Source organism: Salvelinus sp. IW2-2015, unplaced genomic scaffold, assembly GCF_002910315.2.
Source record: "Salvelinus sp. IW2-2015 unplaced genomic scaffold, ASM291031v2 Un_scaffold5358, whole genome shotgun sequence".
Classification (NCBI taxonomy): Eukaryota; Metazoa; Chordata; class Actinopteri; order Salmoniformes; family Salmonidae; genus Salvelinus; species Salvelinus sp. IW2-2015.
Window position 1 is genome coordinate 14,063 of NW_019946623.1, and position 12,810 is coordinate 26,872.

Here is a 12,810-nt window from a genome sequence, read left to right on the forward strand (position 1 = left end):
TCCCCCACACCATCACCCACCCACATGGCACCCCACGCCATCACCCACACCATGCACCCCACACCCATCACCCGACCCCCATCACCCCACGCCCACCACCCCACGCCATTCCCACCACGCCATCACCCCACACCCATTCCCCCAAACGCCCATCACCCCACACCATTCCCCCACGCCATCAGCCCCCCACCATCACCCCCCACCCAATCACCCCCACCAGCACCCCACGCCATTCCCCCCCACGCCATCACCCACGCCATTACCCACCAGCCTCACCGCACCTCGCCCATTCCTCCCAACGCCTATCACCCCACCGTCACCCCCCCACATCACCAATCCCACCATCACCCCCACCATCACCCCACCTCCCGCCATCCCATACACAGCCCACCATTCCCCCAAGCTCAATCCACCCCACCCCATCACCTCTACGCCATTGCGCCCAGCCGCATCACGCCCACGACCGATTCCCACCGAGCCCTCACCGGCACGCCATTCCCCACGCCTCACACGACGCCATTCCCCACGCCATCACCCCACACCATTCCCCCGCTATCACCCCAACCACTTCCCCCACGCTATCACCCACCCTACCATTCTCCCCCACGCCATTCACCCTAACACCATCACCCACACCATCACCGCACCACCCATCAGCCCCCACGGCCATCACCCAAGCACCATCACCCACACCCATACCCACACGCTTTCCCCCCACCCATCACCCCTCTCAGCATCCCCCCACACCATCACCCCACACCATCACCCCACACATCACCCCACGCCATCACCCCACGCCAATTCCCCCACGCTATAACCCACCACCATTCCCCACGCCATCACCCCCACCGACATCAACCCCTACAGCATCCCCCACACCATCACCCCCATCACCATCACCCCACACCATCACCCCACAGCCATCACCCCACGCCATACCGCCCCCACACCACTCCCCCACGCTATCACCCCACACCATCACCCCTACAGCACATCCCCCCACACCTATCACCCCCGCCATCACCCCACACCATCACCCCACCACCATCACCCACGCCATCACCCCCACCACCGCATCCCCCCACGCCATCACCCCACACCATCACCCTACAGCACTCCCCCACACACCATCACACCCACACCATCACCCCACACCATCACCCCACACCATCACCCACGCCTCACCCCACGCCATTCCCCCACGCTATCACCACCCACCATTCCCCACCCATCACCCCACCACCATCACCCCTACAGCATCCCCCACACCATCACCCCACACCATCACCGCCACGCCATCACCCACACCATCACCCCACGCCATCACCCCACGCCATCACCCCACACCACACCCCACACCATCACCCCACGCCATCACCCCACGCCATCACCCCCACACCATCCCCCCAACGCTATCACCCCCACACCATCACCCCGACACCATCACCCGACACCTTCATCACCCCCACATCATCACTGTCCTCTCCTCCCTCTCCTCTCCACTCTCTCCTTCCTCTCCTCCTCTCTCTCCCACTCCTCCTGTTCCTCTGCCTCCTCCTCCTCTCCTCCTCATCTCCTTTCATCTCTTCCTCTTCCTCTCCCTCCCTCTCCTCTCCCACTATCTCCTGTCCTCTCTCCCTCTCCTCTCCCACTCTCTCCTGTCCTCTCCACTCTCTCCTGTCCTCTCCTCCCTCTCCTCTTCCCACTCTCTCCTGTCCTTCTCCTTCCTCCCCTTCTCCTCCCTCTCTCCTCCTCCTCCTCCCGTCTCTCTGCCCACTCTCATCCTGTCTTCTCCGCCCTCCCCCTTTGCTCGCTCTCCTTCCTCCTCTCCTCCTCCTTCTTCCTCTACCTCTCCTCCTCCTCCTTCCTCCTCTTCTGCCTCTACCTCTCTAAATCTCCTCTCCTCTCCTCTCCTCCTCTCCTCTCCTCTCCTAATCTCCTCCTTTCCTCCTCTCTTGCCTCTCCTCCTTCTGCTCCTCATCTTGCCGATTTCAGAGGATAACGAAGCTGTTTTACCCAGCTGGCATCCAGCGCCTGATAATTAACTAAGATAATGGTCAAGCAACCTGAACGGAGGAGAGACAGAGAGAGAGAAGAGAAGATGGCAACTCTCTCCGTGACGGATTAAGCTCCTTGCTTAGCATTTATAAACACAGGTGTAGACATTATACACAGGACCTATGCATGCATCCCATTTGGCGCACCTAAACCCCTATGTAGCTGCAACTACTTTAGACCAGGGGGCCTATAGAAGGAATAGGGTGCCTTTTGAGCTTTTGAACATTGCCTCGCGTGGTTTTGACGATTATTTAAAAGATGAGGAGGTTCATACGAGTAAATAATTTAGAAAAAAAAAATGGCACCACACAAAGACCGAAAAAAGAGGCAGGAAAAGTATTGAAGTGCATTTAATAAGAATAAATAGATGATATGGTAACTCCAACCTCAAGAAAATAATGCCAACAAACAGAAAAAAAGGGGGTAAATAGATTTGAAGTCAACACAAATGAAACAAAGGTATTTTTGTTCCTGAAAGCAAGTACTATATCTGGACAGATATTACAGTAGTATTTACGATGTGGTAGACAAGGAGACCAGGGGAGCTCCCAATAGAGACTAAAATCACTTTGGCAGTAAGAGGTAGGAGCATTTACCATGGGGCTTTACAGAAGAGGAGGCATTACCATAGGGCTTGATACAGGAGGCGCATTACCTTAGGGCTTTACAGGAGGAGCATTACCATAGGGCTTTACAGGAGGCGCAATTACCTTAGGCTTTACAGTGAGATGAGGACCGCCATAGGGCTTACAGGTGGAGGACGCCGATTAGGCTTTTACAGGAGGAGCATTACCTTAGGGCTTGTACAGGAGGAGCATTACCTCAGGCTTTACAAGGGCTACCTTAGAGAGGAGCATTTCGAACCCATAGGCCTTTACAGGAGGAATTACCTTAGGGCTTACAGGAGAGAGCTTAGCCTATAAAGGGCTGTTACAGGAGGAGCATATACCATACGGCTTTACCAGGAGGGACTACCATAGGGCTTTAAGGAGGACTATCCCATATGGCTTACAGGAGTGAGCATTAACCATAGGCTTTACAGGAGTCGACTGCCATAGGGCTTTACCAGGACGCATAGTTAGATGGACATTACCATAGCCTTTAACTAGGAGGACTACGCATAGGGCTTTACAGGAGGAGCTACCAGTAGGGCTTTACAGGGGAGCAAGCATTAGCGACATAGGTGGTCTTACAGGAGAGGCATTACCATTAGGGCTTTACATGGAGGACTCCATAGGTTCTACAGAGCACTACCATAGGGCTTTACAAGAGGACTTGCCATAGGCTTTTACAGGAGGACGTACCAGTAAGGGTTTACAGGAGGTGCATTTACCATAGGGCTTTACAGGAGGACTACCATAGGGCTTACGAGGAGGGACGTACCATAGGCTTTTACAGGAAGACTACCATAGGGCTTTACAAAGGAGGACGCCATAGGGCTTACAGGAGGAGCATTACCTAGGGCTTTCGGGAGGAGAATACCATAGGTCTTTACAGTGAGGATCTTACCCATAGGTCTTTACAGAGGAGCATTTACCTTAGGTTTACGGAGGAGCATTACCTTAGGGCTTACAGGAGGGACGCCATAGGCTTACAGGAGGCATTACCTTGGGGCTTTAAGGAGGAGCGAGATACCTTGGGCTTTACAGGAGGAGCATTACCTTAGGGCTTAACGGAGACGAGCATTACCTTTAGGCTTTACAGAGAGGACGCCATAAGGCTTTACAGAGGAGCCATTTACCTTGAGGGACTTTACAAGGAGAGCCGAGTACCTTGGCTATTAACAGCGAGAGCACTACCATAGGGGCTTTACAGGGAGGACTTGCACATAGACTTTACCAGGAGGACTACCTTAGGCTTACAGTGAGACCCTAGGGCTTTAACCAGGAGGAGCCATTACCATTGGGGCTTTACAGGAGGACTACCATATGGCCTTTACAGAGGAGGACTCCATAGGCCTTTAGCAGAGGATACCAAGGCTTTACAGGGAGGGACTGCCATAGGACTTTACAGTGAGGACTACCTTAGGGCTTTACAGGAGGACGCCATATGGCTTTACAGGAGGGCATTACCATGGGGCTTTACAGTGGAGGACTACCAATAGGGACTTTTACAGGCAGGACTGCCATTATGGCTTTACAGGAGGACTGCCATAGGGCTTACAGGGAGGACGTACCATAGGGCGTTTACAGGGAGAACTGCATTAGACTTTTACAGAGGAACCTACCTTAGGGGCTTTACAGCGGAGGATCGCCATAGGGCTTTACAGGAGGAGCATTTTACCATGGGCTTTCAGGAGGACTACCATTGTCTAGGGCTTTTACAGAAACTTTACCCCCGAATTAATTGGGGGGGGGGGGGCTTTACAGGTAGAGAGGGACTGCATTAGGGCTTTACAGGAGGCAGCAGTACCTTTGGGGGCTTTACAGGAGGACTACCATAGGCTTACAGGAGGGACTGCCATTAGGACTTTACAGGAGGACTGCCAAATAGGGACTTTCAGGGAAGACTACCTTTAGGGGCTTTTTACAGAGGACTACCTTAGGGCTTTACAGAGAGATTACCTTAGGGCTTACGGGAGGAGCATTACCTTAGGGCTTTACAGGAGGACTACCATGGGCTTTACAGGAGGACTGACCATAGGGCTTTACAGGAGGAGCAATTACCTTAAGGGCTTTACAGAGGAGGACTACCTAGGGCTTTTACAGGAGCATTACCTTAGGCTTTACAGCGAGACTGACCATTAGGCTTGACAGGAGGACTACTCATAGGGGCTTTACCATGATGACTACCAGAGTGGCTTTACAGGAGGACTACCTTGGGCTTTTGAACAGAGGACTACCATAGGGGGTTTACAGAGAGGACTGCCATAGGGCTTACAGGATACTACCATAGGGCTTTACAGGAGACTAAGATAGGGCTTTACAGGAGACTGCCATAGGGCGTTTCAGGAGGCTGCCATAGGGCTGTACAGGAGGACTGCCATAGGGCTTTTACAGAGGAGCGTTACCCTTAGGGCTTTACAGGAGGACTACCATAGGGCTTACAGCGAGGACTGCCATAGGACTTTACAGGAGGACTACTTTGAAGGCTTTACAGAGAGGACTACCATAGGGCTTACATGGAGGACTTTTTATGCTCCAATAGGGGGGCTTTTTTAACCCAGGTAGCGACTACCATAGCTTTACATGAGGAGACGACCATAGGGGTTACAGGAGGACTGCCATTAGGCTTTACATGATGACTACCATAGGGCTTTACAGTGGAGGACTGCTCATATGGACCCTTTACCATGATTGACTTACCATAGGCTTTACATGATGAACTAACCATTTAGGGATTTACCATGATGACTACATAGGGCTTTACAGGATGGACCACTTATCCATGGGCTTTTACAGCGAGGAGGCATTACCTTAGGCTTTACAGGAGGACTACCATAGGGCTTTACAGGCAGACTACCATAGCGCTTTACAGGGAGGATTACCATAGGGCTTTACAGAGAGGACTACGCATAGGGGCTTTACAGGTGGACTACCATAGGGCTTTAAGGAGGACTACCATAGGCTTTACAGGAGGACTGCCATAGGCTTTTACAGAGAGGATGATTACCATAGGGCTTTACAGGAGGAGGATTACCTTAGGCTTTACAGTGAGGACTACCATAGGGCTTTACAGGAGGATCATTACCTTAGCGCTTTACAGGGAGGACGTACCTTAGGGCTTACAGGAGGATCATTACCTTAGGGCTTTACAGAGGAGGATTACCATAGGGCTTTTACAGGAGGAAGCATTACCATAGGGCTATTACAGGAGGAGGATTACCATAGGGCTGTACAGAGAGATTACCTTGGGGGGCTTTACAGTGAGGATTCATTATTTAGGGCTTTACAGGAGGAGATTACCATAGGGCTTTTACAGGAGGAGATACCATAGGCTTTACAGGAGAGGATAATTTACCATTAGGAACTACCAGGAGGACTACTTTAGGTCTTTACAGCGAGGAGGATTAGGGGTGTAGTTTGTGAGTACAGTAGGTGTAAATCTAAATGTGTCTGTATTAGATGGGACAGACACGGTGGCCCAGAGTGAGGTGAACCCTGGGAGATGGGACATGACAAGGTGGGCCCAGAGGAAGGTGAACCCTGGAGATGGACATACAAGGTTGGCCCAGAGGAGGCGTGAACCCTGGAGATGGGACATGACGAGGTGGCCAGAGGAGATGAACTCTGAGACGGGACATGACAAGTGGCCCAGAGGAAGGTGAACTCTGGAGGATGGGACATGACAAGGTGGCCCACGAGGAGGTGGAACCCTTGGAGATGGGACATGACCAAGGTTGGCCCAGAGGAAGGTGAACCCTGGAGATGGACATGACAAGGTGGGGTGGCCCAGGAGGGTGAACTTCTGGGAGATGGACGATGAGACAAGGTGGGCCCAGAGGAAGATGAACTCTGGAGACGGACATGACATAGGTGGCCCAGAGGAGGTGAACCCTCTGAGATGGTGTACATGACAAGTGGGCCAGAGAGATGTAACCCTGGAGAGGGGAACATTGACAAGTGGCCCAGCACCCGGGAGGTGAACCCTGGAGATGGAGCATGACAAAGGTCGGCCCAGAGGAGATGAACTCTGGAGATGGACATGATCAAGGATGGCCCAGGAGGAGTGTGAACCCTGGAGATGGACAATGACAAGGTGGCCAGAGGAGGTGAACCCTGGAAGATGGGACATTGACTAAGGTGGCCAGAGGAGTGTGAACCCTGGAGATCGGGAACATTGACAGGTGCCCAAGGAGGTGAAAACCCTGGAGATGGACATGACAAGGTGGCCCAGAGGAGATGAACTCGTGGAGATGGGACATGACAAAGGTGGCCCGAGGAACCCAGTTTTTTCTCAACCCAGTTATAATTGCCCCGATTCTGTCCCAAGAGTCTCACTGGAGTGAAATTGAAGACAAGCACACACCACACGCGCACACAGCACACACACACACACACACACACACACACACACACACACACCACACACACACACACACACACAACACACACACACAACACACACGACACACACACACACACACACACACACATCACACACACACCACACACACACTCACACCACACACACACCACACACACACCACAGCCCAGCTATCCATAGACAAGTGGCCCCTCAGTTCCTAGCTTGGTTGAATGAACTCAAACCAGCAGTCAGTTCACACATGAGAGTTACTCAGAGCTGATTGATGCTGAAAGAGGTTTCCTTGGTCCACAGTACCAGCCCCTGGCCCTAGACAGCTACGTGATAGTTACAGGACACACTCACAGTCGCAGACCTTGGGCCCTAGACAGCTACATATAGTTATAGACACATCACAGCCCAGCCTGGCCCTACGAAAGATCTACGTTGTTACAGACACATCACCAGCCCAGCCTGGCCCGGATGACAGCTACGTATAGGTTACAGACACACACAGTCCAACCGGCCCTAGACAGCTACGTAGTCAGTTTACAGACACATCACAGCCCAGCCATGGCCCTAGACAGCTACGTATCAGTTACAGGACCACCATCAAGGCCCAACCTGGCCCTAGACAGCCTACGTATTAGTACAGACACATCACAGCGCAGGCCTGCCCTAGGACAGGCTACCCTCCTCCTCTCCTCTACCTCTCCTCTCCTCTCCTCCTCTCCTCCTCCTCTCCTAATCTCCTCCTCCTTTCCTCCTCCTCTCCTCTCCTCCTCCTCTCCTCATCTTGCCCGATTTCAGAGATAACGAGCTGTTGTACCCAGCTGGCATCCAGCGCCTGATATTAACTAAGATAAATGGCAAGCACCTGAACGGAGGAGAGAACAGAGAGAGAGAAGAGAGAGGAACTCTCCCGTGAAGGATTAAGGCTCCTTGCCTTAGCATTTATAACACAGGTGTAGACATTTATAACACAGGACTATGCATGCATCCCATTTGGCACCCTAACCCCTATGTAGTGCACTACTTTAGACCAGGGGGCCCTATAAAGGGAATAGGGTGCCTTTTGAGACTTGAACATGCCTGCTGTTTGACGATTATCAAAAGGAGAGGAGGTCATCGAGAAATAATTTAGAAAAAAAAATGGCACCACACAAAAGACCGAAAAAAGAGGCAGAAAAAGTATTGAAGCATTTAATAAAAATAAATAAATGATATGGTAACCTCCAACTCAAGAAAATAATGCCAACAAACAGAAAAAGGGGGTAAATAGTTTGAAGTCAAACACAAATAAACAAAGGTATTTTTTTTCTGAAAGCAGTACTATAATCTGGACAGATATTACAACAGTATTACTGGATGGTAGACAGGAGACACAGTGGAGCTCCCCAATGGAGACTAAAATCACTTTGGCAGTAGAGTAGGAGCATTACCATGGGGCTTTACAGGAGGAGCATTACCATAGGGCTTTACAGGAGGCGCATTACCTTAGGGCTTTACAGGAGGAGCATTACCATAGGGCTTTACAGGAGGCGCATTACCTTAGGGCTTTACAGGAGGACGCCATAGGGCTTTACAGGAGGACGCCATAGGGCTTTACAGGAGGAGCATTACCTTAGGGCTTTACAGGAGGAGCATTACCTTAGGGCTTTACAGGAGGAGGGGGGGGGGGGGCTGGGGTCGGGTCGGCGCCAGGCCTGGGCTGTGAAAGTGTCGTGTAACCTATTACGTAGCTGGCTCAGAAGCCAGGCTGGTTGTGAAGTGTCTGGTAACTATTACGAAGCATTGTTCTAGAGCCAGGCTGGGCTGTCGATGTGTCTGTAAACATTTACTGTAGCTGTTCTAAGGCCAGGCTGGGCTAGTTGATATCCTGTCTGTATACCTAATACGCTAGCTGTCTAGGGCCAGGTTGGGCCTTTGATTGTCTGTAACTTCATTGAACGTATATGATTGCTCTATTAGGGCCAGGCTGGGGCGATGTGGTGTGTCCATGTAATATACGTAGCTGTCTAAGGGCCAGGCTGTGGCGTTGGATGTGTCTGTAACTATACGTAGCTGCTCTAATAGTATCAGGCTGAGGCTGTGGTGTGTCTGTAACTATTACGTAATAGTCTAGGGCCAGGCTGGGCTGGAATGTCTGTAACTATACGTAGCTGTCTTAGAGGGCCTAGGCTGGACCTGTGATGTGTCTGCTACACTATACGTAGCTGTCTAGGGCCAGGTGGGCTGTTTGGTGTGTTCTGGTCTAATATTAGTAGCCTGCTCTTCAGCGCGCCGGTGGAGCTTGTGATGTTCTGTAAACACCATATACGTTAGTGTTCCAGGGCCAGGCTGGGCTGTTGATTGCTTGTAATTTTACGTTAGCTGATTTAGGGCCAGGCTGGGTGTTGTGGTGTCCTGAACCTATATTGGTAGCTGTCTTTAGGGGCTCCAGGTTGGGCTGTTGATGTGTCTGTTAACTACTACGTAGTGCTCTAGAAGCAGTCTGGGCCTGTGACTGTGTCTGTAATAATGCGTAGCTGTTCTAGGCCAGGGGCTGTTGATGTGTCTGTACATACGTATGCTGTCTAGACGGCAGGCTTGGGCGTGTGGTGTGTTTCGTGTAAACCATGATTACGTAGCTGCTCTAGGGGCCAGGCTGTCGGCTGCTGATGTAGGTTCTTGTAACTATACGTAACTTGTTAGGCCAGGCCTGGGCATGTGATGATGTCTGTACTATATAGTTAGCTGTATCAGGGCCGTTTCTGGAGACTGTTGATGTGTCCTGGTAACATATAATGTAGCCTGTTAGGGCCGGCTTGGGGCTGATGATTGTTGTCTTAAACTCTACTGTAGTGTCTGAGCCAGGCTGGGCTGTGACTTGTGTCATGTAACTATACGTAGTGATCTAGGGCCAGGTGGGCATGTATGTGTTGTAACTATCGATAGCTTGTCTAGGGCCAGGATTTGGGGCTGTGATGTGTCGTAACTATACGTAGCTGCTCTAGGGCCAGGGCGTGGGCTGTGACTGTGTCTGTAACTATACGTAAGCTGTCTAGGGCAGGTTGGACTTCGTGGTGTCGTCTGTAACCTTATTACGTAGCTGTCCTTAGGGGCTCAGGCTGGAGCCTGTAGATCGTGTCTGTAACTATACGTAGCTGTCTAGGCGCAGGCTGGGCTGTGATGTGTCCAATAACTATATGTAGCTGTCTAGGGCAGGTTGGACTGTGAATGGTCTGTTACTAGTAGTAAGCTGTCTAGGGCCGAGGCTGGCACAGTGTGACCAGCGAACCTCTGTTCAGCATCAATTCCAGCGCTCTGAGTACTTCTATGCTGTAACTGCACTGCTTCGGTCTTGAGTTTAATTCAACCAAGCATAGGAGACCTGAGGAGGCCACTGTCTCATGGATATAGCATGGAGCTGACTGGTGCTGTATGTGTTGTGTGTGTGTGTAGTTGTGCATGTGGTGTGTGTAGTGGATGTGTGTGTGTGTGTGTGTAGTAGTGTGCTGGTGTTGTGTGTGTGTTTGTGCTGGGTGTGTGTGTGTGTGTGTGTGTGTAGTGTGTGTGTGTGTGTGTCGTGTGTGTGTTGTGTGTGTGTGTGTGTGTGTGTGTGGTGTGTGCTCGCGTTGTGTGTGCCTTGTCTTTTCATCAAACCCTCAGTGAGCTCTTGGACTCAAAATAGGGGCGCAAGTACTTACTCGGTTGAGCCACGAACGTTAGGACAAAACTGGAGCTTCCTCTGGGCCACCTTGTACCATACGTCCCATCTCCAGAACGTTCATCTCCTCTCGGGCCACCCTTTGTCATAGTCCCATCTCCAGGGATTTCACCCTTCCTCTAGAGGCCACCTCTAGTCATGTCCCGTACTCCAGAGGTTTCACCTCCTCTGAGGCCACCCTTGTCATGTTCCCCATCTCCAGGGCTTCACCTTTGCCTCTGGGCCACCTTGTCATGTCCCATCTCCAGGGTTCAACTCTCTGGGCCACCCCTTGTCATTGTCCCAATCCTCCAAGAGGTTCATCTCCCTTTTCTTGGGCCACCTTTGTTTTCATTGTACACATCTCCAGGGTATCAACCTCCTCATGTGGCCACTACTGTTCATGTCCCATCCTCCATCGGCTTCCCATTCTCACTCTGGGGCCACCTTGTTCATGTCCCATCTCCAGGGTTCACCTACCTCAGGGCCAGCCCTTGTCATGTTCCCGTCCTCCCAGAGTATTTCATTTTCCTCTGGCCCATTCGTTCAGTGTCCCATCTCGCAGAGGTTTTCACCATACTCTGGGACACCTTCGTTTCATGTCCCATCTCAGGGTTCACCTTCTTCTGGGCCACCTTGTCACATGTCCATCTTCCAGGGTTCACCACTCCTTGCGGCCACCCTTGTTATGTCCCATCTCCAGCAGCTTATCACCTCCTCCTTGGGCCCACCTGTCATGTGTCCGTCTTCCAGAGATTCATCTCCTTCTGGGCCACACCTTGTCACTGTCCATTCTCCAGGGTTCACCTCCTTCTGGACCACCTAATGTCAATGGTCTCCCATCTTCCAAGGGCTTTCACCTTCCTCTGGTGGCCACCTTGTCATGTCCATTCTCCAGGTTTCACCTCCTCTGGGCCACCTTGTTCATTTGTCCCATCGTAATGACAACAATTTAGATACACCTACTTGTACATACACTACAAACCCTAGAATCCTCCCTCTGTTACAAGACCTCTACAAGTAAGTCCTCCTGTAAAGTACCATATGGTTAATATATCTCCTGTTAAAGCCCTATGGTCAATACCTCCTCCTTGTTAAAAGCCCTATTGGTAAATTTTCCTCTGTAAAAGCCCTAAAAGTAATGATCCTTCCTGTGTAAGCCCGCAAGGTAAATACTCCTCCTGTAAAGCCCTCATCGGTAATCCTTCCTTCCCTCTTTTTTCAATGTTAAAGCCCATATTATGGGATAATTGCTCCTCGTAAAGCCCTATTTAGGTAATTCCTCTCCTGTAAGCCCTAAGGCTTAATTGATTTTCTCCTGTAAAGCCCTAAGGAGAAGTCTCCTCGTAAAGGCCCTAAAGGTAATGATTCCTCACTGTAAAAGCCCTATAGGTAGATTCCTCCTGTAAAGGCCCTAAAGTAATCCTCCTCCTGTAACAGCTCCCTTATGGTAAATCAAGTTCCGTCCTGTAAGAGCCCTGATGGAGTCCTCCTGGTAAGCCCTCATGGTAGTCCTCCTGGTAAAGCCACTATTCTGGTAGTCCACCTGTAAAGCCCAGGTATGGTTAGTCCTCCTTTAAAGCCCATATGGTTAATCCTCCTGTTAAAGCCCATATGGTCAGTCCTTCTCTGTAAAGCCCTGAATGGCTAGTCCTCCTGTAAAAGCCCTAAGGTAAATAGGCTCCTCCTGTAAAGAACCCCATGGATAATGGTCTCACTGTGAGCCCTATTAGCGTTAAGTCATCCATGTAAAGAATCCCTATGGTCAGTCATTATGTTAACAGCTCGCTATAGGTACGTCATAATTGTAAGGTCCCTATGCGCAGGATTCTTCCTCCTGTAAAGCCTACTAGGTAGTCATCATGGTTAAAGACCGATATGGCAGTCTCCATGTAAAACCTCTGCGAATCATGGTCGTATCACCTTGTAAAGCCCTATGGTAAGTCTTCTGTAAGCCCTTGGCAGAATCCTCCTGTAAAGGCCCTATGTCTAGTCCTTCCTGTAAAAGCCACTAAAGTAATAGTACCTCCTTGGTAAAGTCCTATGGACTCTCCTTGTAAAGGCCCTTATGGTAGTTCCTCCTGTAAGCCCTAGGCTAA

The 12,810-nt window shown here is 51.0% G+C and overlaps 1 protein-coding gene across 1 annotated transcript; it reads left to right on the forward strand.

Annotated features, from left to right (window-relative positions):
- Nucleotides 1-24: 24 nt before the first annotated feature.
- Nucleotides 25-1,478, forward strand: LOC139026645 (uncharacterized; the record flags this gene model as incomplete). The annotated part of the gene is made up of 2 exons (XM_070441970.1): nt 25-315; nt 447-1,478. Coding segments are annotated over exons 1-2 (1,323 nt in total), but the record flags the coding sequence as incomplete, so codon positions are not given.
- Nucleotides 1,479-12,810: the final 11,332 nt, after the last annotated feature.